The following is a 27435-nucleotide window of genomic DNA, read 5'->3' as shown; positions in this document are numbered from 1 at the left end:
ACAGCATACATCACTACGATTGACAGTGCAAGTTTGCTGCCCATTCCCCACTTTATTCCCCACATCTGTAGTTCTCAGGCAAGTTGTTGTTTCCCCTTCAAACCTTCACGATACTTCAAAATACAGTGTGCTCCAAATTCTTTGTGTGCAAATTATTTATGCATAAAAAAAAAGGAGCACACTTATTACACACACGGGAGCTGGCAGCACAAGTTGCCAGCTGCTAAGGGCAGCAGCGGACACTAATCCAGACCAGCAGCAGAAGACGACTGCGCCGAGCCATGTCCGAGCGCATGCAGACATTGGTTGCCAATGCTGTTGCTGCTACCCGTCTAGTGGACATCATCCAGAATACATGTTTGAAAACATCTTAATTATTCATGTTTTTGACAATTCATGTATCTTCTCCCCACATTACACCAAATAATCGGAAGTATACTGTAAATGGTGCTGCGCTTGAGTACAACTCTAACTGCTCCAGCAGTTTTCTTCACAGCTCAAGAAATCTCAAGTTCTGCTCGAGCTTTTGACTGCCCCCATCATCTAGTGACTTCTATTGGTTCTTCTTCTATGACCTGTCAGAGGTTTTAATGCACTATTGAGTTTAATGATGAAAGTAACTGCAAAACACTGAATACAATGTTTTGTCAGGCACTGTTTATATGTAACAATAATTGTAATCACGATTCAGTCATATTCTCGAGTTTTCGCTCGTCCTGCAATCTAGTGACATCTGCTGGTAAAGTCTTCATGAAGGGTCTAGCTGCTGTAACTTATTCTCCCAACAGCAATTACAGTCAGTGTAATAGGATTTATTTCTTTTGTTGGTGTTTTAATACTTATTAACTTATTTTCTTGTTTCAGCTAAATATTACCCTCTTGATTTCAAGCTGTTAAAAGCTGGTAATGTTTTATCCATTTTTCCAAAATGTGAACAAGGATCGAAATGCTCATTTGCAACCCATTTGGTAAATCATTAAAGCAAGTACAAGGTGTATAACTTTGCTTCCGCCATTTTTCCCCCCAACATCTGAAGCTTTAATGAAACAAATCGGTTACACATGTATCATTCAAAGTATTTTCCATTGCTCGCCGCTACTTTCTCCCATCTTTAAGGCAGTGTATGAATACTGCATCGAAAACATTGTTCATCTTTTGAAGCAATCCATGAATCAATCCAATTTGTGACTTCTTCATGAGATCGGAAGTGTTGGTCAGCCAGGTCATGTGCCATTGATCTAAAAAGGTTATAGTCAGAGGGAGCAATGTCTGGAGAATACGGCGTTTGGGGTAGGACTTTCCATTTTAATGTTTCCAAGTATGTTTTCACCTTTTTTGCAATGCGGGGTCGAGCGTTGTTGTGCTGCAAAATCACTTTATCGTGCCTCTCGCTGTATTGTGGCCTTTTGTCTTAATGCTCTGCTTAAATGCATTAACTGCATTCAATAACAAACACCTGTGATTGTTTCACTTGGTTTTAACACCTCATAGTACATGACGCTGAGCTGGTCCCACCAAATGCAGAGCATGATCTTGATGCTGTGAATATTCTGTTTGGCTGTTGACGTGGAAGCATGGCCGGGATATCCCCACAACTTTTTGCGTTTAGGGTTATCGTAATGAACCCATTTTTCGTCCCCAGTCACAATGTGATGCAGAAATCCCTTCAGTTTTCGCCTCTGAAGCAACTGTTCACAAACGCCAGTCAATGTCTCTTGGTTTCAGCTCGCACGGGACCCAAGTTCCTTCTTTCTGAATCATGCCCATAGCTTTGAGGCATTTTGAAATGGCTTGCTGTATCACTCCCAGTAATTGTGCCATTTCTTCTTGAGTTTGATGCGAGTCTGCGCTCAGCAATGTCTCCAATTTTGCATCTTCGAAAACATTCTCTCTTCCACTACTATGCAGGTCTACGACATTAAAATCACCATTCTTGAAGCACTGAAACCACTCACGACACATTCTTTCACTAATAGCGTCCTTACCATATGTACCTGAGAGCATTCGATGAGACTCAGTTGCTGTTCTCTTCATACTGAAACAAAACAGTAACACCTACCGCAAATGACGAGAATTAGGCTCATAAACTGAAATTTTCAATCAAGAATAACTTTAAGATGCAGACACAAATCGACTGATGTTTGAATGAGGTTATGTTGACCGAGATCCAAGCTAACTGCTTGATGTCTGCAATATGTTTCAACCGCTACTTACCATTGTCGCCACCATCGGCAAACAACGGAAGAAAAGTTGTAGACCTTGTAATATTTTTCAAAAGACAACATTTTCTCCTATGACTGTCAGCTTCACTAAAAATCAGCACAACCATTAATCTATCCATACAGGTGGGTACTGTGCGAGAACTCTTACTGGAAATTTGTACAAATATAACAAGAGCAGTGGTAGTATTAATGCTAATTTCTTCTGCATTTCACGAAATTTTTAATTTTTAAGGGTTATAGCTGCTTGTTGAGGCTAATTCATAGCTTCTCGAATGTCCCTTTCACTCATGCCATGTGATTCAAATGTCATTCAATTATTGAAGCATACTCAACACTGTATCAAGTGCTGTGGCATATTGGAAAACATCGAGTCCATTTAAATGTGAGTATTGTTTGTCAAGACTTAAAAATATATTTGCACTTCATCTCAATCGCCAAACCCTCATCTGTAAATGGAAGACAACATCTATATTAATCTACTACACAATACAACAATATTGACCTCAGTAGCAATAATTTAATTCATGGCTATAAGATGACCATCTCTTTAGATGACAAATTTGGAAAGAACCTAATCTTTTCATCGATTAAGTATGGTATCTGTTGACTCGGGGGGAATAATAATAATAATCTTGGGAAAACTTAGCCTGGATATGACAAGAAGGATTTCTATCTCATATCTAAAATGCCCTCCTCCCCCCCAACCCCAGCCCACCCCACTTGGACTATTTATTAGATGACTACTGCCACAAATGTGACTATTTACTTTAACAAATACTTACAGAACAGTGTAAGTAAAAACAATGAGATAGGAATCTTATCAATAAAACGACCATGTGAATACTGCTATTGCCAAACCTCTCATAAACCAGATGACAGCTAAGAAGTGACTTAATTGGTATAAGGAGCAAAAGCTTTAACTATTAACCAATGGAAATGTGTAATATGATCCAGCATTTCAATGCTATTTCCTACCACAGGATGCATACATCTAAGGACAACACCAGGAGTGTGTGTGTGTGTGTGTGTGTGTGTGTGTGCTCAATATCGAGCTCATTAGCACCCTTATACTTATCAAAACAAACAAATGTGAAGATAAACTCAAAAATTTTTGCACACTTATTGAGTGACTATGTAGTTGTTTTGAGTGCATCTCACATGTACTAAAAGTGCATCTCACATGTACTAAAACAAATTAGAAAGAGGGAAAGTGGCTATACATTAAATTAAAACAAAAGGAAAATAAAACACAGAAGAGCTAAAAGAAAGGCACAGGGAAATATGACTGGCTGATTACTTACAAAATACTTGGGCGTGCCAGTCACCCTGTCAACAAATTAAAAACGTCTTCCTAAAATATTGCTAAAAATGTTTGACAAACAAAACTTTAAATCTTTAACCACATTCATTTGAAAATTACCTAAAATGGATTGCAGATCCATCAGCAAATCCACCACGGCCTGCTAATCAGAAAATAAAACACAGTCCAGTAAAATGTGGCACACAGTCATATGCATGCCACAAGCACAACACATTGGAGGGTCCTATCACTAGAGTAAGAATCAATGTCATAGGGCAGCAATCTATGCAAAGACAAAAAGAAGGATCACATCCTGTCAACGTGGCTGGAAGGAAGTATGCCACTGCCAAGTTGTGGGCTTTACGACACGGAGCTTGTTGTCAGTCACTGCCAGCCACTTGTCTTCCCATCGGCGCATGACTTTGTACCTCAACAGCAAGGTGATAGCATACTTGGGGATGGCACACTACTTTATCTGCTGGGTATATAAACACTGGAGAGAGTGAGGGGCACTAATGGAATCAGAACAGACAAGATATTTAGCACTGGAAGCGCGTTGCATCTGCTCCAGTGCCCGGAAGATCGCATATAATTCTGTATCAGAGACCGTAAACTCTGGAGGCATTTGGATCTTTGAGGATACAATCTGGGAAAAAACAACAGAGTAACCAACGGAGTCCCTCTGCTTAGACACATCCATAAAGGCAGCTACATAGTAGTTGTGCTCATATAAAATGTGACAAAATAGTGAATTAAAAACAGGAGCAGGAGTGCAATCTCTCCTGTATTGCAATAAATAGAAAATGACGCTGGGTCTCTGCAGTAACCGGGGCGGGACACCGCTAAAACCCTGGATTTAGAGTTGTACTTGCTCCAGACCAAGTGACTCCAACATATGCTGTATGCAGATCCCCAATTGCATTGTGGCCCATGGACAGTTGGAGAAAAGGTGATCCAGAGGCAGATGAGCAACAGTATGGTATGTGGCTGAAATCTGAGCTCCAAGGAACTTACGTGCCTGCAGCACCATGAGGAGCTGCGGCTGGATGGTGAGTGGCGGTTCCCCAGCCTCAGCACAGAGACTGGGTATGGGACTGGTCCTATAAGCACTTGTGGTCAGCCAAATCCCCTCTTGGTGGACAGCATCAATGATCCATACACCATACACCATGCAGCCATAGTCCAACTGTGAATGCATGAAGGCCCTATAAAACTGGAGCAGATGTGCCCTGTCTGCTTCCCAGGACCTGTGGCTAAGGCACTTGATGATCAGTGCCTTGAGGGTTCTGGCTTTCAGGTCTCTCAGGTGCGGTAACCACAACAATTTTGGGTCAAAAATGAGGCCAAGGAACCCCACTAAGTCTCTAAAATATAGGATGGTGTCCCTCATATGCAAACCAGGCAAATTAAAAAGATGATAAGAACATTTTCCAGCCCACTCCTCTAACCTGCGCAATCGAAGCTGCAACTGATGGCTTGCTGTTGCAGCACTGAAGGAGGAACAGAAAACAGTAAAATCATCCACAAATAAGAAGCACTGTACAGGACTCCTTACCGTGGATGTGATATGGCTATGGTAAAGAGGGTAAAACTTAAAACACTGCACCGAGGGACACCGTTCTGCTGCTCAAATTGATCTGACAGTGTGTCACCAACTCAGGTTCTAAAAACCGCTGAGACAGGAGAGACCATATAAAGATGGAGAGGTAGGCATGGAAGCCTCATTGATGTAGTTGTGTGGGAATACAGTGTCTCCAAGTAGTATCATATGCCTTACTCATATGTACGAATATGCCGATACAGAGATGTTTATGTAGGAAAGCCTGCTGACAACTGCCTCTAGCAGAGTCAGTTTGTAGACAGTAGACCGAAATCTCCAGAATACACACTGAGAACAGCTAGAGTTGCCTAGTCTCTAACAACCAGACCAGACGACGGCTAACCATTCGATCCATGGTCTTTCTTACACTGCTCATTAAGGTGATACTCTGAAAACTAATGGGACATGTTCAGTCCTTTCCTGGTTTGAAGAGAGGTATCAAAATTGCCTCTCTCCACGAGTTGGGGAAGTTGTCTGCCATATGACATTAAAGCAGTGGAGGAGGATTTCCTTTGATGCCATTGGCAAATGTCGAAGCACGCAGTACTGGATTTGGCTGTGATCAGGTGTAGTATCAAAGTATCCACACGGAGAAAGGTTAGTAGTTGTACGTCTCTGAACTCTTGGATCTAAAGTTAATTTTCTCCCTCTACAGTCACATAGTAGTGATGAAACACCGGATCCTGGCTGATATTGGCAATAGTTTTAGCAAAATGCTCCGCCAGCATCTGAGCGATGTCTCCAGGTGTTGTTTGGAGACACTCCTGTTTCAGAACTGTGGCTATTGGTAAATAACTGTGTTCACCAGAAATCCTCTGGATGGCTTCCCATACTTTTGTAAAGGAAGTGGAATGGTTGATGGTGTCCAGGAACACTTGCCATGACCTTTTCTTACTCTCCCTAATGACACGCTGAGCCTTGGCACATGTGACTCAAAAGACCCCGAGGTTGTCTGCTGTCTGTCAGCATTTAAAATGTTGAAGAGCCGCGTACCTGTCCTGGATTGCTGAACGGCACTCATCTGTCCACCAAGGTACATGTCACCACCTTAGATGACCGGAAGACTTGGGGACAGATAAGTCAGTGGCATGATGGACCACTCATGTGATGTGGTCCACTGTGATCCTCTGATGTGTGTGAATTTCAACTGCTACTGATTGCAGATTAGTGGCCAGGGGGAGAGCAGAGGACTGATGTGCATGATTTACGAACACAGCAACACCTCCCTTAACACTTTCCCCAGTCAGGTCATCCTTGCAATAGATAGTACAGCCCTGTAGGACAGGGGCAGCAAATGCTTTAAAATGTGTTTCCTGCAAACAGATATACACTGGGCGTTTCTGCGCTAGGAGCTTCAGTTCCTCCACATGGATACTGAACCTATTAATGTTCCACTGAAGGATGGGAGCCTTTCGTCACAGGAGTAGCACTTCCCCTTTTCTTTCCACATGATGGGAGGGGAGCCTATCGTATGAGGTGACTGAGCTTTGGGGCTAGATGATTGCCTCAGTCTTACATCAAGTTCCATTTGCTCTGATGAAGAATCAAGAGATACATCAGAGAGGACATGGTCGACATCATCGGACAGTGGATTTCCTGTCTCTGTTATAGGCTGATGCTTTGGCTTGCATTTTTTGTCCTGAGTGGGCTTTGGGGCCACAACTGTGGCTGCAACACTTGCTGGTGGACCAGGCTGAACCTTTGGAGAGGCAGGGAGCTCCGCAACTGTGGCATTCACAGACTTGGGTGGCGGTATGGGCTTCGAAATAATTGAGGCAGAACAAGTGCACTGGCAGACGCACGTACTAGTGCTGCCACTGGCAACCTCTGTTTGTGCAGCAGCATCAGTTTTGGGACTGACTGTTTAATAACAGACGCCATGGAGACAGCTTACGTTGGGGGGCTGCATGGCCTTACAGATCTTTGTGGCCTTCCCATATGAGATACGTTTAGTAGTTTTTATTCCCTATATCTCCCTTTCTTCAAGAAAGACACTGAAGTCCCTACTCCAGACAGGATGATCCTCAGAGCAGTTGACACACTTCACAGATGAACAGCCAACTCCAACTTCCGGGACCATTCAGCTTTCAGTTCTTCTCAGGGAATGTCAACCAGATCTCTGCAAGTCACCTTTCCTGCAATTCCTGGTGTTGTGTAGTTCAGTATCAATTGCGTACTCCTTGAGGCATTGAGCTTTTTGAAGGTTCGTCACTTGTTGGTAACTGGATGTTTCAACCACCAGGGTTCAATTTCGCAAGTGCTCGACAGATTTTAATGATCCAGCAATGTCCTCCAATCCTTTTTGTATATAGAACAGTGAAATGTTTTCAAAACTGCCCTCTTTTCTTTTAACTATTAGAAATACATTCTGGGAAAAAGCATGTGTTCTGTTACAAATAACAGAGTCAGGAGGACTGGTTACCCGAGGCCTCTTTTTGATTCGGTGTTGTACCTACCAGTGGCCCACCAATTCCATTGGGAGGTGGAACAGAAAACTTCCAAAGATCTCGGGCCCACGAGCAGCTAGGGAACTGAAAGTCCACCTAAATAGAGCCCCATGTGCCTTATACAACTGAGGTGCTACAGGTTCCCCAGAGGTTGCCCACTAATGACTGTTCCACCTCAATGGCCATGCATCTCATGAGCACAAAGCACACCTTGATCGAGTGTTTTTTTTTTTTTTTAATTTTTTTTATATAGAGGTTTTTACCATCCTCGCAATCCGGGCGGTCAAGCCAACATCCCTATTCCCTGCGACACACAACATTCCACTGCTGCACCATACAGTGGTCACTGAAGCATGCCCAGAGCTTAAAGTGACATGAGACTGGTGGCACTTACCAGTCCCCCAGCTCTGGAATCCAGGGTCACAAAGTCCATCCATACTCAGTAAACAAATGCTGAGCCTCTGAGGAGAACACCACCAGGAAAGGTTACAATTCTGTGTTATCTACTTAACTGCAAACTGTTATCTTTCATGTGACTCATTGCTTTTGTTATCCTTACTAGTCGCTGGCTTTTGGAACTTTAGAAACTGAGGGCACCTTACCCCAGCACTAGCGATCAAATACTGCCTTAGTGTGGGGAGACGTGTCCCTGTTGAGCTTCTGCACAGGGCAGTCACATGCTACTGCACTGCAGATAAGTAATGTGCAGAACATGATAGAAAGTGAAATAAATAGTTAAAAGTATTAAGTCAGTTTGTAAAAAAAAAAAAAAAAAAAAAAAAAAAAAATCATGGATAGGTGCACAGGATTAATTAAGAGATTTATGATTGATGCAGTGTTGTGTTTGAGACTCGTTAATTGTCATGAAGAAACATACTGTTAGTAGAACATCAATGAAAAGGCTTCCAAGATCAGTTATCCGATTCATTAATATGGAAAAAAGCAAACAACTGTTAAAGAAGACTGGATGAGAATAGGCATTATTAGGGAAATGTGTTCATATTAAAGGAACAATAAAACTAAGTAATTTGACTTGTACTGTTGTTATTTTACACGGACATTCCTTCTTTAATTCAGTAACTTTAATATTAAAATCTTAAGAGAGACATGTATTCATATTGGGCACATGGTAAGGTTATTTTAGTAACGATCTCTCAGGAAAGCCACAAAACTCTGATAGCTGCAAAATACTGATTATCAAAATTAAAAAGACGAGGACAGTCTTATTACAAGATTCTGTAATGCTTTAAAGTTGCTCAACTGAAAATAACACCAACAATTAAAAAACTGAAAATCCAGGGCAGAATCACAATAATAATATGAAAAGGTTAGATTGTTACTAACTATATTGAGGAGATACTGAGCTGCAGACAGGCACAATGAAACCACTGATATACAATTGAGTTTCCCACCAAAATGCCTTCTTCGCAAGTAGAAAATATGTCGTGGGTGATGGGGGGTAAGAAAGTGGCAGGGAGTGGGAGGGGTAGGGGAAGTTTTAGTGCTGCTTGTGGGTATATGCAGGGACATGGTAAGGATGGGGTAGGCGTGCTAGGTGCTGTCGAGTGATTTGGGGAGGAGGAGGAGGAGGAGGAGGAGGAGGAGGAGGAGCAGAAAGGGAGAGGAGTAGAGAAGGGGAAAAAGACTAGTGGGTGTGCTGGCAGATAGAAGGCTGTGTAGTGCTGTAGTGGCAGTAGGGAAGTGGATCGGTAGGTAAGCACAGAGACTAGTGAAGTTAGTCCAAGGAGTTACAGGAAGGTAGGATGTACTGCAGCGAAGTTCCCACCTGCGCAATTCAGGTTGCTGGTGTTGCCAGGAAGGATCTAAATGGTGCAGGAAGTGAAGCAGTCATTGGAGTGAAGCACAGTATGTTCCTCAGCATGTTCAGCAACTGGGTGGTCCAGCTGCCTCTTGGCCCCAGTCCATCGATGGCCATTACCACATAGAAAGCAACAGACCTAGCTTGCAAGGCCTGTCGTCACTGGTGTCTCCTCTCCCATCAAAGACAAGGTTTGCATGAAAGCAGCTATGTGGTCTACAAACTAAGCTGCAACCACTGTGCTGCTTTCTATGTGGGAATGACAATTAGCAAGCTGCCTGTCTGCATGAATGGCCACTGACAAACTGTAGCCAAGAGACCGTTGGACCATCCAGTTGGTGAACATACTTCCCAACATAAGGTGCTTCACTTTTATCACTTTTTCAGTGTCTATGCCGTCTGGGTTTTTCCTACCAACACCAACTTTCCTCAGTATAGGTGGGAACTTTCCCTGCAGTATGTTGCCCATATCCCCCTGGACTCAAACTTTGCTACTCTCTATCCTCCACCTACCTATCCCCTTCCCTGCTCCCACCCCAGTACCACACAGCCCTCTATTCCAGCACCACACCCACAGTCCTTTGTTCCCCTTTCCTTCTATATTTTTCCACTCCCTCTCTCAACCACCCAAAACCTCCTCACTGCACTGTCTGTGAGTCATTATCTCCTCTATAAGCCAAGTAGCAATCTATTATCCTTTTCACAATATTGCCAACAGGACCAATTGGAAAGGTAACATGTAAGATATGTGAACCTCTTTCAGGTTTACTTAATGAATCAATTGTTACAACCAAGGGATTTCATCTTTTGAGATGGTAATACGGTTACCGAGATCATAAGACACGCTCACAGCAGCATGATCCAAGATGAGTTTTAAGACGAACTAGCACATCAGTCTTTATTATTGAGCTCTACATCAGCAGATTCCAATAGTATTGTGTGATTGTAGTTTGTATTGAGCAGATGCTTCAAGTTACTTTTCTGTCGTCACTAAAAAAAAAGGAACAGTTTAATGGGGGAGTGAAAGAAAATCCTCCTCACCTGTTGTTTAGGATTAATACAAATTAATCATCTAAACTATTTTGGATGGAAAAAGTGGTCTTACAAAATATTAAATGATTTTTCCTATTTTAAGCAACTGCTGTAGTTGTGGACAAGGAACACAGTGCTAATTCTTATGCAAAAGTTGGCATTCATTCATTCATTCATTCATTCTGCATTAGAATGTCTGTAAAACATAGTTTACTGAAAATGAGTGTGGAGGAGAAGGTGGCAGGGACTGACAAAAATGAGGAAGACAACCTTTAAAAAACTGGGGCTCACTTTTGTTTATTCCAGTTCTCAAGCAACAGTAACCTCAATCTTCTGAAGGTGTGAAATGTAGTTAATTGAGAATAAAACAGCACAATATGAACTCTGAATGAGAATTACGTTCATGACACGTTAGAAACAATTTATTTGCATAGGACGTAATGGAGCAGCATATGGCATATTACATATGCTTTAAAGAATACTTACAATATAAGTACTCTTGAAGTGAGAATATTTATATAATGGATGGCAAAAATCTATTCACCAAGAGGATGTAAATGTGAAGAAAGCTGTAAAATTGCTAGCTTGCACAACCAGGACAATCTTCTAGCAGACTAGATTAGATTAATACTAGTTCCATGGATCATGAATAAGATATTTTGTAATGATGTGGAACGAGTAAAATTTTCCAATCCATGACATAATTAAGTTAATTTAACAACATACTTAAGTTAATATAACAACTTTATTTTTTGTGTTTTTTATTTTTTTATTTTTTATTTTTTTTGTAATTTTTGTTTTTTCCCTTAATTTATATCTAAAAATTCCTCTATGGGGTAGAAGGAATTGTCATTCAGAAATTCTTGTAATTTCTTCTTAAATACTTGTTGGTTATCTGTCAGACTTTTGATACTATTTGGTAAGTGACCAAAGACTTTAGTGGCAGTATAATTCACCCCTTTCTGAGCCAAAGTTAGATTTAATCTTGAATAGTGAAGATCATCCTTTCTCCTAGTATTGTAGTTATGCACACTGCTATTACTTTTGAATTGGGTTTGGTTGTTAATAACAAATTTCATAAGAGAGTATATATACTGAGAAGCTACTGTGAATATCCCTAGATCCTTAAATAAATGTCTGCAGGACGATCTTGGGTGGACTCCAGCTATTATTCTGATTACACACTTTTGTGCAATAAATACTTTATTCCTCAGTGATGAATTACCCCAAAATATGATGACATATGAAAGCAATGAGTGAAAATAGGCGTAGTAAGCTAATTTACTAAGATGTTTATCACCAAAATTTGCAATGACCCTTATTGCATAAGTAGCTGAACTCAAACGTTTCAGCAGATCATCAATGTGTTTCTTCCAATTTAATCTCTCATCAATGGACACACCTAAAAATTTGGAATATTCTACCTTAGCTATATGCTTCTGATTAAGGTCTATATTTATTAATGGCGTCATACCATTCACTGTACGGAACTGTATGTACTGTGTCTTATCAAAATTCAGTGAGAGTCCGTTTACAAGGAACCACTTAGTAATTTTCTGAAAGACAGTATTGACAATTTCATCAGTTAATTCTTGTTTGTCAGGTGTGATTACTATACTTGTATCATCAGCAAAGAGAACTAACTTTGCCTCTTCATGAATATAGAATGGCAAGTCATTAATATATAATAAGAACAACAAAGGACCCAAGACTGACCCTTGTGGAACCCCATTCTTGATAGTTCCCCAGTTTGAGGAATGTGCTGATCTTTGCATATTATGAGAACTGCTTATTTCAACTTTCTGCACTCTTCCAGTTAGGTACGAATTAAACCATTTGTGCACTGTCCCACTCATGCCACAATACTTGAGCTTGTCTAGCAGAATTTCATGATTTACACAATCAAAAGCCTTCGAGAGATCACAAAAAATCGCAATGGGCGGTGTTCGGTTATTCAGATCATTCAAAATTTGATTGGTGAAAGCATATATGGCATTTTCTGTTGTAAAACCTTTCTGGAAACCAAACTGACATTTTGTTAGTACTTCATTTTTACAGATATGTGAAGCTACTCTTTAATACATTACTTTCTCAAAAATTTTGGATAAAGCTGTTAGAAAGGGAGATTGGACGGTAATTGTTGACATCAGATTTATCCCCCTTTTTATGCAAAGGTATAACAATAGCATATTTCAGTCTATCAGGGAAAATGCCCTGTTCCAGAGAGCTATTACACAGGTGGCTGAGAATCTTACTTATCTGTTGAGAACAAGCTTTTAGTATTTTGCTGGGAATGCCATCAACTCCATGTGAGTTTTTGCTTTTAATCAAGTTTATTATTTTCCTAATTTCAGAGGGAGAAGTGGATGAGATTTCAATTGTATCAAATTGCATAGGTATGGCCCCCTTCCATTAACAGCCTAGCATCTTCTAATGAACAAATGGATCCTACTACAGAAGAAACTAAAGGGCTGAAGGGAAAGTGACCGAGCCTTACACTCACTGGAAAAATTATCCAGGATTTACTAGACAGGATGAGAGGCAAAAGCTGGGTTGTTGGTAACATACGTTATTTGAAAACTCAGAAGGCAGAGAGAGGGAACAGCCAAGTCAGATGACTGGAAAACCAGCCAAGACATAGGGAGACTGAATGCAAATACAAATTGATGAGAGGAAATGTTATGAGAGGACAAGAAACTAAAGGAAATAATAAAATGAAGAACAATAGAAAAAAAACACTTCAGAATGAATTTTCACTTTTCAGCAGAGTAGCAGAGTGTGCATTGATTTGAAACTTTCAAGCAGATTAAAACTGTAAGTCTGACTGGGACTTGAAGGTTTTGGGAAAGACCAGTTTGGTGGTAAGAATCAAGCATGTCCCATTTGGCACACCAGAAATATGATTCTGGAGGAAAAATTCAAGTGGAACTTTTGCAAAAACAGGCACCAAAATCATGACTAACGGATGATGCTCAGCAACAAGGTACTGTGGGTTGCACATGTACACTCTCTGCTTATCGCCATTTATTCTACTGCCAATTAGGTAGTTATCACACCCATATAAAAATCAGATAGTGGTTGCACATAGCTTATTACTGGAAAACAGTTGCTTCTCATGTGGCTTAGCCTCTGATGGCATAGGACTTGGCAATATTGAGGCATTGTAATTAATGGTTAGTGGTGGTGGTGGTGGTGGTGGTGGGATAAGCCTCACAGTTGGCATGACTACATGGATAAGAACCAATGAGCAAAGCAATGGGTTCAGGTGTGAAAGATCTATGATTGATTGACTGGTTAATTGAGAGAGTATGGAACCAAACAACGAGGTCATCGGTCCCGCGATTTCCAAGTGGGTTACATAAGAAAGAGGGTCTGCTAAAAGTGGATGGATTCGGTCAGAGGAGTCAAATTATAAAAGAATGAACATTAAATACACACAGTAAAAGCATAAAAGATGAGACCAAATCTAAAAACAGGAAAAAAAGGGGAGGCGGTCATGGGGTCATAAACCATGAAGACTGCAGGAGTAGTCCTAAACACAACCAACCAGCCCCTGCTCCAAGACTGAAGGAGAAGCTTATACCTGGAAATAAAAACCACTTTCCCGGAGAAAACTAAGGACCAGGTCAACCATTCATGGATTGTCTGCTAATATTAAATTTAAGGAAGCAGAAAGACTATACTTAGCACAAAGGGTCGAAAGAAGGGGTGCTGCCACCAATATGTGAGATATTGTCAGTCTGGCACCACAACCACATTGTGGGGGTGGGTTGTTATGTAGGAGGAAACAATGGGTGAGCTGTGTATAGCCAATGCGTAAACGGCATAAAACAGTGGACTCCTTCCAAGAGGGGCGGAAAGAAGTGCCCCAAACTGCAGTAGACTCCTTGATTGTGCAGAGTTTATTACTATGAGCAGTAGCGCTCCAGATGGGCACTCTAGACTGTTGGGCAAAGAGAGATCTGATGTAGATCTGCATATCCACAGCTGGAATCATGAAGGGAAATGGGGTAAGTATCTGCTTCTCTAGCCAAACTGTCAGCCAATTCATTCCCTAGGATTCCCACAAGACTTGGGATCCAGAGAAAGATGAGTGAACAGGCGGCATGTTCAAGGGCAGACAGAAAGTCATGGATGGCAGAGACCAAGGATTGACGAGAGTAGCATTGATCGATAGCCTGCACCTGCAGGATGCTCATGGAGTCTGAACAAATTAAAACACTATGGAGGGAGGCCTGAGAAACAAGAAGGAGGGCCCTGTGAATGGCTACAAGCTCTGTTCTAAATACACTACATGATCCTGGCAACAAATGGTGCTTGAAGCCAGGAGGAGACATGAAAGCATATCCCACCTTATCAGTAGTCTTAGAACCATCAGTGTAAAAGATGGTGGCACCCTGGTACTCTACAATGATGGCACATACAAGACGCCGGTAAACCATAGGAGCAACAGAGACCTTAGGACCCTGGAAGAGATTGGTCCTAATCTGTGGTCTAGGCACTGTCCAGGGGGGGGGGGGGGGGGGGTGTATGCGAGGAAAGACATGGGGTGCAGTCCAGTGAGTGCAGATGGAGTCTCTTCAGAGGGTAGTGAGATGGATGCCAACCACCAATACCACCTGTGGGCAGTTGTTTGGAAGGAGGTATCTGTCATTGGTGAAGAGCACAGGGTACACAGGACGGTCAGGGAATTGGCGAATGGTGACTGCATAAGAAACAAGGAGTTGGCTCTGTCGGATGTGTAGAAGGAGAATTCCTCTTCTGTGAGGACAACATCAACAGGACTAGTGCGAAAGGCACCAATAGCCATACACACAGCACAATGATGGACAGGATCATGGAGTATCTAAGTGGAAAGAGCTGCTGAGCCATAAACCTGACTACCATAATCGAGTCTGGACAAGACCAGAGCATGGTAAAGATGGAGAAGTGTGGAACAGTCTGCACCCCACGATGTGTGGGCCACAAGGCAGAGAGCATTAAGCTTCCGCATGTATGTAGTCTTTAGGTGGCAAATGTGGACCAGCCACGTCAGCTTGTTATCAAAAATAAGGCCCAAGAAACGGGACCGTGCTACAACATTGAGGAGCTGGTTGCTTAAATAAAGTTCTGGATCAGGGAGTACTGTGGGTCGATGACAAAAATGCATAACCCACATTTTGGAGGAGGAAAACTGGAAGCCATGGGTGGTGGCCTATGCAGAGGCCCGTCAGATGGTGCCTTGCAGCTGGTGCTCAGTAGACGCCACCGAGTGGGAGCTGCACCAGATGCAAAGATCGTCAACGTACAATGCTGGGGTAACCAGAGACCCAACAGAGGTCACAAGCCCATTTATGGCAATGAGGAAGAGTGTGGCACTTAGTACAGAACCCTGTGGGATACCATTCTCCTGAATCTGAGGGGTACTGAGTGAAGTGCTACCTTGAACCCGGAAGAGCGGTAAGATGAAAACTCGTGGATAAAAATTAGAAGGGGACCACGGAAGCCCCAGTCATGGAGGGTAACCAAAATGTGATGGCGCCAAACCATGTTGTATGCCTTATATAGGCCAAAGAAAACTGCGACAAGGTGCTGCCAGTAACAGCCTGTCGGATGGCTGATTCCAATTGGAGTTAATGGTCAGCTGGAGATCGCCCTGCCCAGAAGCCACACTGATATGGTGACAAAAGGCCCCATGATTCGAGAACCCAACAGTTTGGAGTTGACCATCCTTTCGAGCAGTTTACAAAGCACATTCATAAGGCTAATAGGGCGGTAGCTGTCTAGAGACATTGGGTTTTTCCCAGGCTTAAGGACAGGGATAACTATACTGTCTCGCCACTGTGACGCAAAAGCAGCCATGAGCCAGATGTGATTGAAGACCCTGAGGAGCTGTTGACTCTGGGGAACATCCAAGTGTTGAATCATCTGATTGTGAATGTAATCTGGCCCTGTGGCTGTGTCTCATGAAGAACTAAGAGCCTGCACCAATTCCCATTCAGTAAAAGGTGCGTTATAGGACTCAATGTGGTGTGGGATGAAATGGATGAGGGGTCTGTTCAACTCTGTGTTTCTGCTGGAGAAAGGTAGGAGGGTAGGAAGCAGACGATGATGCCACCACAAAGTGTGTCACAAAGTGTTCTGCGAGGACCAATGGATCAGTGCACAGGGATCAGTGCACAAAGCTCCTTGGAGGTTCAGACTCTGGACAGTTGACTATTGCTGGCAGTGCAGAACGCTAAGGAGCTTTGACCAAACCTGCGATAAAGAGGCATATGTCCCAGGGAGGAGACATAGCACTCCCAACATTCCTTTTTACTCTGCTTAGTAAGGCAACAAGCCTTCGTTTGGAGACACTTAAAAGCGAGGAGGTTGGTCTGGGAGGGGTATTGCTTAAATTGCTGCGGTACCCGTCGGCGGTGCTGGACAGCGACTGCGACGTCCTTGGTCCACAACGGTACTGGCCGATGACAAGGGGGGCCTATGGATAGGGAGACAGCAGTACCAGCAGCATGAAGAAGAGCAACAGAGATGCCTTGTATGACTACATCAATGGATTTCGAGAGGGAGGTGTCAAAGCGGACAGCAGACATGTATAAAGGCCAATTGGCCCTGCAGAATGTCCAATGTGGGGGCCTGTCTGCCTGGCGGCAGCAGGGAAATGACAGTGTCACTGGAAAGTGATCACTGTCACAAAGGTCATCATGGGATGACCAATGGAGGGAAGCCACAAGGGCAGGGGAGGAGATCATGAGATCAATAGCAGAGAAGGTGCCATGAGCAGCACTGAAGTGGGTAGGAGAACCATCGTTGAGGAGACATAAATTGAAGTCTGTGATAAGTTGGTCAATTAGGATACCCCGACCCGTTGAAGTGACACCCCCCCACAGTGGATGGTGGCCACTGAAATCCTCAAGGAGGAGAAACGGGGGCAGGAGTTGCTGAATTAGGGTAGATAGTGCAAGTGGCCGACCTGGAGGGAGGTAGACATTGCTACTCTAACTGACATCACTTCCAAGGTGGTACAGAGCGGGATCCAGTCACCAAGGACATCGGAGCAAACCAAAGTGCAGACCCCACCAGATGCTATCCCAGGGCCAGCAAGGTTCCGACAGAACGCTCAATAAGCACGGTAAGCTTGAGAGTGGTCATCACAGAAATGCATTTCTTGGAGAACAAGACAGAACGCAGAATAAGAGAGACAAGACGTTGCATTTCCAGTAGGTGATGACAGTATCCCTTGCAGTTCCACTGGATGACCATGTGACGTGGTCCAAGGTAGACATGAAGGAGCTGAGGAGAAAGTCAGGTCACTTTGTCACTGGCAGATGCCGAAGAAGGCAGGCACTTCTTCGGCCGGGGAGGGGGAGCGACTCCCTGAATGGAGGTCATGGAAACTGCAGGGGTGGTGGAGGGGAGATTGGGGCGGGACGGTGCTGAGGTAAGGACGAGGGAGGGGGAGGAGGAGGAGGAGGAGGAGGGGGAGGAAGAGGGGAGGAAAGGAAGTAACAGAGACAAAAGCTGAAGACAGTGACACCGGATGGAGTGTCTCATACTTTTGGCGTGCCTCAGCGTAAGACGGGCGATTCAGGGACTTGTATTCTTGTATCTTCTTTTCTCTCTTGTAAGCTGAGCAATCCGGCAAGCGAAGGGAGTGGTGTTCAGCACAGTTGACACACATAGACAGCGGAACACACGGCCAGTCACCACACAAAGGGTCCGCCGTACAGCGGGAAGACATATGCCCAAAACGCAAGCACCGAAAGCACCGCATAGGTGGAGGGATGTATGGCTTCATCTCACATCTGTAGCACATAACCTTGACCTTCTCTGGGAGAGTATCCCCCTCGAAAGCCAGAATGAAGTTGCCACTATTGGTGTGGTTGTCTTTGCGACCCTTCTGCACCCGTCGAAAAAATGAACACCATGCCGCTCCAGATTAGCCCAGAGTTCCCCATCAGTTTGCAGGATGAGGTCCCTATGAAAAATGACACCCTGGTCCATACTCAGAGATTGGTGAGAAGTGGTAGACACTGGGACATTGCCAAGATGATCACAGGCACGAAGAGCTGTGGATTGGGTGGTGGAAGGAGCTTTGATCAACAGGGAACCTGAGGGCATCTCCACTTCACCAAACTTGCCCTCGATATTTTCCACGAAAACCAATGGCTTTGTGGTGGTGAAAATGTCCCCATCCATCCTAGTATGGACGAGGTAATGGGCAAGGGTTTCAGCCCAAGATGCTGAGCCTGGCCCTCCTCCCATGGGGTAGCCAGGGAAGGGAAGGCTGCCAGGTCATACGAGGCAGCATTTAAGGATCCACCACAATTCGAAGAAACGCCAGTGTGAGAATGGCCAGATTTTTGCAGCTTGATATGCTTCATGTGCCAAGCATCCACCCTCATACCACCCACTCCAACCAGGGGCTCTCCCCATGGGCGCCACCCAGCCACAACAAGGGCCGTCTGGCATGGCAGCCATTGCCAGGAGTTCCAATGCTCCAAGAAGACAAGCAACCACTCCTTGGCTTACATGGGGAGGGAACAGCTCAGGTATCAGTAGTGTGATCCCTGTGTTGTCAGGGGGCTCAGCCATATGGGTACATAATAGTCCTACCACACGGACTTGCTACACATGCTGGTGACCTAGCAGCGTGAAGGGGGCTACACTAAGGAACAGAGAAGGGAAGGGCGGGGGGAGAGGAATCCACATGGTAGATGCTAGGGAGGGAGTTCTTCCCCATATGGCTCACACTAAAAACAGGAAATTTTGAAGTGGAGGTGAAACCTCAAGTGGGGACAAATGCCAAAAGGGTGAAAAAACACGCAAAAGGAACAAAATTGCAACCAATACAGGAAACCAGGGGAATAGCCAGATCAACATAAATCAGAACACCGAGACGGGAAGGAGGTGGGAATAGGGAAGGGGGGGGGATAGGGAGGGAGAAGGCAGGGAGAAGGAAATGCAGCTCATTTTTCATTCCATAGCTGCATGTGCGCCACACATGAACTCACGAAATAACCATGAGGCCCCGGGGGATTGGGTAAGATCTAATCAAGATGAAATTTATTTCACATGGTGATAAGAATGAAGAATATTTGGTATGTTTGATTTCATTTCAGATATAATTTTAAAAAGTCACATACTTGCAGGAAGAGTTGATTAACACATTCCAGATGGGAACAGTATAAGGATTGGGGGGAGGGAGAGGGAGGGAGGGAGGGAGAGAGAGGTGTAGTCTTTTTCACAGAAAACAGTAATTCCAGAGCTAACTTGGTGGCCCAGGAAATCAATCTGTGTAACTAAGCATTGGGATAATTATAAGCAGTATATGCAGAAATCAGATTGGCAGTGTACTTATGTAAGAGTGTGCAGACATTTGTTATGAATGTCGAGCTGTAGGGAGAGCACATTTCATATGGAAAGAACAGCAACTGTCAAAATATCAATACTGCTGTTTACTGACTGACTTGACAAGTATTTGGGTATGAAGCTGGCCTTCAGCAAGATTGATGTCAGCACCAAGGATATTAGAACAAGATTTAGTAAAGGACCATTTGAAATTTATCTGTGTGACTAAGTTCAGAGCTTCCGAGGTAATTTCAACAGTTCAGTAGTTCATTCTCATCATGGGTCAATAACTGGAAATATCTGTATAAAATCCATGCGATGAGGGGGAGGGGGGGGGGGGGGGCAGCAACAAAAGGCCATGCTTCTAGTAATGGCTGGCATCTAAGAGAAGTTTTTGCACAATAGGTTGCAAATATATTTTTTCATCACATTTAAGCAGAAAAACTCTGAGGAAGATATGGTTCTTGTTCCATCGGCATTTTAGTGCAATGTTATGTTACCCATGTTAGATCTCTTGAGGTACGTGGCCATTTATGATAGTTGATAAATTATGCAACTGGCCATAAATACTTTTTAAATGTTTTATTTTAGAGTTATAACCAGTTTCGAACTATCATGCCAATCTTCAGACGGCTAATATTTGCAGTTGCATAAATGTTTTTTGATCAACAGCATATCATCTGCTTCTACACTGTACAAGAATATTTGTTATTTAGTGCCACTTTATACTTTTGTTTCATCAATACAAACACACTAAAGTGCTTGCATTTATTTATAAAAAATGTGAAATAGTTTTATTCACTTCCGTAAGTTCCAGGAATGGCGATTTGTTTCAGAACACCTTACATAAGTGAAAACAATTATTTCACATATCTAAATAAATGCAAGCACTTTATTGTGATTTATTGATGAAACAGCTTATAAAATGGCACTAAATATTCAAATATTCTTGTGCAGTGTAGGACCAGACAACATGCTGTTGATCAAAACTTCTATATAACTGATAATACTAACCAATCCTAAAGATGGCCATGGTAGCCCAAAACCGTTTAGGACACAAAAATAAAATATTTAAAAAGTGTTTTTCGTGGTTGCATCATTCCAATTTCAGTATAGTTTCAGAGTAAACCCAGCTAACCAGTTTTAATAGTAGTGGTATGATTTCCTTAAATTCTGGTATACAGCTAGCTGAATTACCTAATATTCTTTTTACATTTATCTATGAAATAAGACACCTAAGAATGCATCAATTGGGGGCTCATGATACTGAGCTACGAACTTCCCCACATCCTACATTTTACGTAATGCATACCTAACTCCCACCTACAGCAATCCGACCACTAGAATGCTGTCTCGGGAATGATCGATGTTACTTTTTTATCAGCTGATTCAGGTGACTTCAGTATTTGCAGTTCTTGGTACAATTATAATCAAATGGCTTTTACTCAGTAGCCTTACACAGAGTATATGCTCAATCATAATCACTTTTATGCAATGCCACAGAAACAATGCTTTCAAATTCTACAGGTAATCAACATAACTTACAAATCACATTAAATTTATTTTACGTTTATATTTGCGTTACATTACTTATCTACAGCTCTGATTTTTCCTTGGATTCCTATCTGATCTTCTGGGCACCCTAAAAGTCTTCATCTTTTACTGATTTCTCTGTTCCTTATTCACTACATTCCTCCTCTCATTTATTTGTTTCTCTGTGACTGAATGTTCTCCCAATTTATTTTTGCTTGATTTGCATTTACACAAGTACACATTTAGCAGATTATTATGCTTTGCGAAGTTTTTACTTTTCAGTATTGCTTTCAGTTTGAGTGCAAACCTATCCCCTTCTTACAATTACAAAACTATTAGGTTTTGACCAACATACAAGAATTTCTGCGAAGAAAAAAAAAAGTGTCATGACAGGCTATCTCCATGATTCCAATGTTGCAATAAAATTTCAACACAACATTTAAATGCAAAATATTCTCATTCATACTTACCAAACCATTTGTGTGGAAAAATGTCAACTAAATAAAATCTCATGGGCAGGAAAACTGCAGCCAGCCACACTATTAAATGTATACATTATTCCACCATAACTAGTTTTGGGCCTGAGCCCATCGCCAGATGGCAGCGTTGATTCTTTGTACAAATATCACATTATTTTGCTCTTTAGGAAATGTTTTTTTTTTTTTGTATTACAGCATAGTGGTACGCATCAGTGGTCATGGGAGCAGACAGCTAATCTATAATGCACAAAGAAATCAAGGAAAAAATAATGTGAAATTTGTAAAAGGTATCCGTGCTGCCATCTGATGATGACAAAATACAGCAGTCTTCACAAAAGTGTGGCTGGTCACTGTTTTTCTCATCAGTGAGATTTACTGGAACAACCACAGTATTCTCACCCCATTACAGATGAAATAATGTAAATAAATGCTTACCACTGCTTCGTATGATGTGAATTTAGGTTTCATATCTCTGCCATTAAGTGTAATAAATGCACCTTTGTTCCCCATCGAATCACTGAAACACAACATCATTGATAAACAACTCAATGTTTAACTGGTAACGTAACGTATATGTAGGTACCACACACACACAATAGTGGAAAGACATTTTTATGAGGACACACACACACACACACACACACACACACACACACACACACAGAGAGAGAGAGAGAGAGAGAGAGAGAGAGAGAGAGAGAGAGAGACACACGAACCAGTAATTTGGAGCAGAGAATACTGTTATGCAGTGTCCATCGTGAGCTATTTCAAAGCCTTCATTTTTCACTTCATGGCTCCTTATAATGTAATCTAGACCATTAAGGTCAAGAAATTTCTTTGTAACATCTGGACCAAACTGTATGCCAACACCTCGCTTACTTGGTTCTCTGCCAGGCTGAGGTTGTGGATCAGACCACAATAACTCACACATTAAACCTGTGAAGAAAAATGTGCATGTTATTTATGTTCAAACAACACTATATTAAATTTATGCATTTATCTTGTGAATTGTAAACTACAATGAAAAATTACAATAACAGTCTTTCACCTGACACTGAAGTACTGCTAAATTTTTATCCCAACAGGACCTGTATTAGGAGTCAAATATATGTTGTTGTTGTTGTTGTTGTGGTCTTCAGTCCCGAGACTGGTTTGATGCAACTCTCCATGCTACTCTATCCTGTGCAAGCTTCTTCATCTCCCAGTACCTACTGCAACCTACATCCTTCTGAATCTGCTTAGTGTATTCATCTCTTGGTCTCCCTCTATGATTTTTACCCTCCACGCTGCCCTCCAATGCTAAATTTGTGATCCCTTGATGCCTCAGAACATGTCCTACCAACCGGTCCCCCCTCCTCCTCAAGTTGTGCCACAAACTCCTCTTCTCCCCAATTCTATACAATACCTCCCCATTAGTTACGTGATCTACCCATCTAATCTTCAGCATTCTCCTGTAGCACCACATTTCGAAAGCTTCTATTCTCTTCTTGTCCAAACTATTTATCGTCCGTGTTTCACTTCGATACATGGCTACACTCCATGCAAATACTTTCAGAAACGACTTCCTGACACTTAAATCTATACTCGATGTTAAGAAACTTTTCTTCTTCAGAGATGCTTTCCTTGCCATTGCCAGTCTACATTTTATATCCTCTCTACTTCGACCATCATCAGTTATTTTGCTCCCCAAATAGCAAAACTCCTTTACTACTTTAAGTGTCTCATTTCCTAATCTAATTCCCTCAGCATCACCCGACTGAATTCAACTACATTCCATTATCCTCGTTTTGCTTTTGACGATGTTCATCTTATATCCTTTTGAGGCACTGTAAATTCCGTTCAACTGCTCTTCCAAGTCCTTTGCTGTCTTTGACAGAATTACAGTGTCATCGGCGAACCTCAAAGTTTTTATTTCTTCTCCATGGATTTTAATACCCACGCCGAATTTTTCTTTTGTTTCCTTTGCTGCTTGCTCAATATAGAGATTGAATAACATCGGGGATAGGCTACAACCCTGTCTCACTACCTTCCCAACCACTGCTTCCCTTTCATACCCCTTTACTCATAACTACCATCTGGTTTCTGTACAAATTGTAAATAGCCTTTTGCTCTCTGTATTTTACCCCTGCCACCTTTAGAATTTTAAAGAGAGTATTCCAGTCAACATTGTCAAAAGCTTTCTCTAAGTCTACAAATGCTAGAAAAGTCCGATCCATAGAACGCCAGTTTTCTTTCTCCTGATAATGATGTCCTCTTGAGTAGTCCCCGCCCGGAGATCCGAATGGGGGCTATTTTACCTCCGGAATATTTTACCCAAGAGGACGCCATCATCATTTAGCCTTACAGTAAAGCTGCATGCCCTCGGGAAAAATTACGGCTGTAGTTTCCCCTTGCTTTGAGCCGTTCGCAGTACCAGCACATCAAGGACATTTTGGTTAGTGTTACAAGGCCAGATCAGTCAATCATCCAGACTACTGCCCCTGCAACTACAGAAAAGGCTGCTGCCCCTCTTCAGGAACCACACATTTGTCTGGCCTCTCAACAGATACCCCTCTGTTGTGGTTGCACCTAAGGTACAGCCATCTGTATCACTGAGGCATGCAAGCCTCCCCACCAACGGCAAGGTCCATGGTTCAATATCATCATCTTGGACAGTTTCCAGCCACTGGCTGGGTCTGTCGGGAACACAAGCCTCTCCATCGTGTTCTGTCTTTCCACCATTCCCCTCTTCCACCTTCGTCCAATTCTCTCCTCTTCTCGTCACACATTCCTTCACTCCCTTCACCCATCTATCTCTTGGTCTTCCTCTGGGCCTCTTCCCCTCCAGTTGCAGATCAAACATCCTCTTGGGAATTCTTCCCTCATCCATTCTCTTCATGTGTCCATACCACTGCAGTCTTGATTTTTCTATCCTGTCCTGTACTGGTTCCTCCTTTAGTCTTTCCCTCACATACACATTTCGCAATCTGTCTCGTCTTGTTACACTCAACCTGCTCCTCTGGAACTTCATTTCACTAGCCTGTATTCTACTTTTGTCGCTTTTGTGCATTACCCATGTCTCACTTCCGTATGTCAATATGGGGACAAAGTAGGTTCGGTATATAATTCCCTTGGATTTCTGTGGGACCTCCTTGCTCCAAATAAGCCCCCTAATGCATTTGTAGAACTGTCTCCCATAAGTCCAACCCCTCGTCCAAGTCGTGGGAGATGGGCAACGGCACAAAGTAGGGGACTGCCTATAGGGGCGATGTACAGCGGGGACTTCGTGTGCCCCAGGACCGCTACGGTAGCTGGGAAGGCCCTATGGGAACCCTGAAACGTGACGGCTAACGGGGCTCTGGTGAAGCTGCGATAGGCCTAGCAAGCCAGTAGTGGATAAATCAACTGCTTTTAAAAAGGGAACATGCCTCCATGGTTCAATATAAATGTTCCGAATCTGTATTTGTGTGCAGTGACATTTTGGCATCTAGGTGGTGGGCAGGTGGGTGAAGGGGAATTCGTCATGAAGTTCATGAAATTTTAACTTGACATAGGTGAAAGATTACGAAAATTTTATTAATACAAATGGATCTTCCCTTGAAGATGTGTCACTGTGTATTTGAGAATATATTTCACCACATAAAACTTTACTCTGAATAGGAAATGTTACAGGATCTGCTTAGACTGATGAGGGATACAGAAGCAGTAATCATAATATTTTCTACACAGCTGAAAATGGCAGTCCCATCAGTAGTTCTTGTAAAAGCCACACAGTAGTTCTGCTAAAACCTCACTGTCTCAGACACTTTGAAAATTTCTCAGTTAACACCTAAAATAACACACGCTTACCATATTTACTCGAATCTAAGCCCCACTCGAATCTAAGCTGCACCTGAAAAATGAGACTCGAAATAAAGGAAAAAAAAATTTCCCGAATCTAAGCCGCACCTGAAATTTGAGACTCGAAATTCAAGGGGAGAGAAAAGTTTTAGGCCGCACCTCCAAATCGAAACAAAGTTGGTCCATTGTAATATGAGACACAATTTAGGTCGAATGAAAGACGATACAGCTACAGTAGTTTGGTTCGAGTCGTAAGCTTAGCAGTTAAGCTTTACCAGGTAGCCATTGCTATGAGTCAGGCGCTCCGTCCGTATTTATACGGGTACCCTTCCTTTTTCACGTGCTTTGTCTGGTTTGAATCGATTGCTTATTTTGCTTTGATCTGATAAGTGCCGTTTTCTTTGTTATAGGTGTTTACGTCACTCTAAGCTGAAAATGCATTACTGTACTGTGTAATGCATTGTTTGTCGCATTTTGATAGTGCGTGTTTACGGCCTGTCGCCGCTCGCGGCATGACTTGCTTTTGTGCGCGCTACCGCCGCTTTTAAAAGAGAAATCGTCTCATTAGCGAAACAATGGCAAGAGACTGCTATTTGTTGTTACTTACACTGCTGCTTTCTTTGATAATGATCAACAAGAACCAAATGTGTATGATAGAACATGTGTATGATAGAACATGTTCTGAACGAGAGTTTTGCGAAATTTTTCCTCCGTTTGAAAATCTTTGCGGCCGCTTCTTTAGTACATCAAATTCTGCACAGAAATTAGTCATCTTACATTTAAAATCTAGTCAGTTGCCGTGCTTCATTTCTGACTGTATCACTATTAGGCATAAGAATAATACGAATATAAACATGACACGATACGTATATTCTTCCGCGTTTGCTGTTGTCTCACTCTAGTTTCGTAGTTTATTACGCAGACAGGATTTAAATGAGATAGCAACAAACACGAAAGAATACACGGCAAAATGTTTATATTCGTATTATTCTTATGGTGAAGAGAATACTGCATGTGATTTACATTTCATCAGGTTCCTATTAGCAACCATCTCTTCTCACAGGTAGCAAAAAACTCGGAATGTAGAGTTGGCCATATTGACAAACATCCCTAACAGTCTTGCCAGTCGGATTTTCGTAGTACATTGAAATTCTGCTACATTCGAAGATGAACAATACGGAATTTGTATTTACTTCGTTGGATAATGTATGAAAATGCAGTGGTCGAAACTCGGGGTGGAGAAAAAAAAAAGCTCGTCTTCTACCTTTTTTTTTTAATTGATTTACTGATGCAGAGGTTTTGGCGCCAGTATTTATCTTTGGTGCCCACAAAGCATGCTTGTGTAGCGCTACATATATTCGACGGCAGAAGTTAGTTGTGGCGGCACCTATCAACATTTTTCAGAACTTCCGCTTGCTTTGCACTCGATTCTAAGCCGCAGGCGGTTTTTTGGATTACAAAAACCGGAAAAAAAGTGCGGCTTAGATTCGAGTAAATACGGTAACAGAGAATCAACACAAACGGTATTTCAGAAATTTTTATGTTTTCCTGATACTGCTGGCAACATGAAAATTTCACACATAATGCATAAAAATATATTTGAGAAAAGTATAAGGAAGAAAGGCAGTTCTAACAGGAGGTTTTTGTTTGGTGTGCTGATGGCCAACATTAAGAAGTATAGGTTGCAGAAAACATAACAGGGCAAAAGAAGTCTACAGAAAGTGCTTTAATGAAAGCACATAATGTGTTTTTCCCACAAGTACATTCTACAACTTATACAGAGACCTGACTGAAGTTATGAGAGTTGAGGGACATCAATGGCAGACAGTAATTGAGAATGAGTGACATAAGGTT

General features: G+C 42.4%; 1 protein-coding gene across 1 annotated transcript in view; it reads right to left on the bottom strand.

Moving 5' to 3' along the window:
- LOC126259909 (serine/threonine-protein phosphatase 5) overlaps nt 1-27435 on the bottom strand; it is a 104510-nt gene that overhangs the window by 9809 nt on the left and 67266 nt on the right. Inside the window, exons 9-10 of the mRNA XM_049956999.1 lie at nt 22479-22698; nt 22198-22279 (exon numbers count right to left, since the gene is read on the bottom strand). Coding sequence (XP_049812956.1) covers nt 22198-22279; nt 22479-22698 — 302 coding nt within the window. The remainder of the gene's footprint in view (nt 1-22197; nt 22280-22478; nt 22699-27435) is intronic.

This window comes from Schistocerca nitens, chromosome 5 (genome assembly GCF_023898315.1).
Source record: "Schistocerca nitens isolate TAMUIC-IGC-003100 chromosome 5, iqSchNite1.1, whole genome shotgun sequence".
Lineage (NCBI taxonomy): Eukaryota > Metazoa > Arthropoda > Insecta > Orthoptera > Acrididae > Schistocerca > Schistocerca nitens.
The sequence above is the reverse complement of the archived record's forward strand: the minus strand, read 5'-3'. Positions and strand labels throughout refer to the sequence as shown.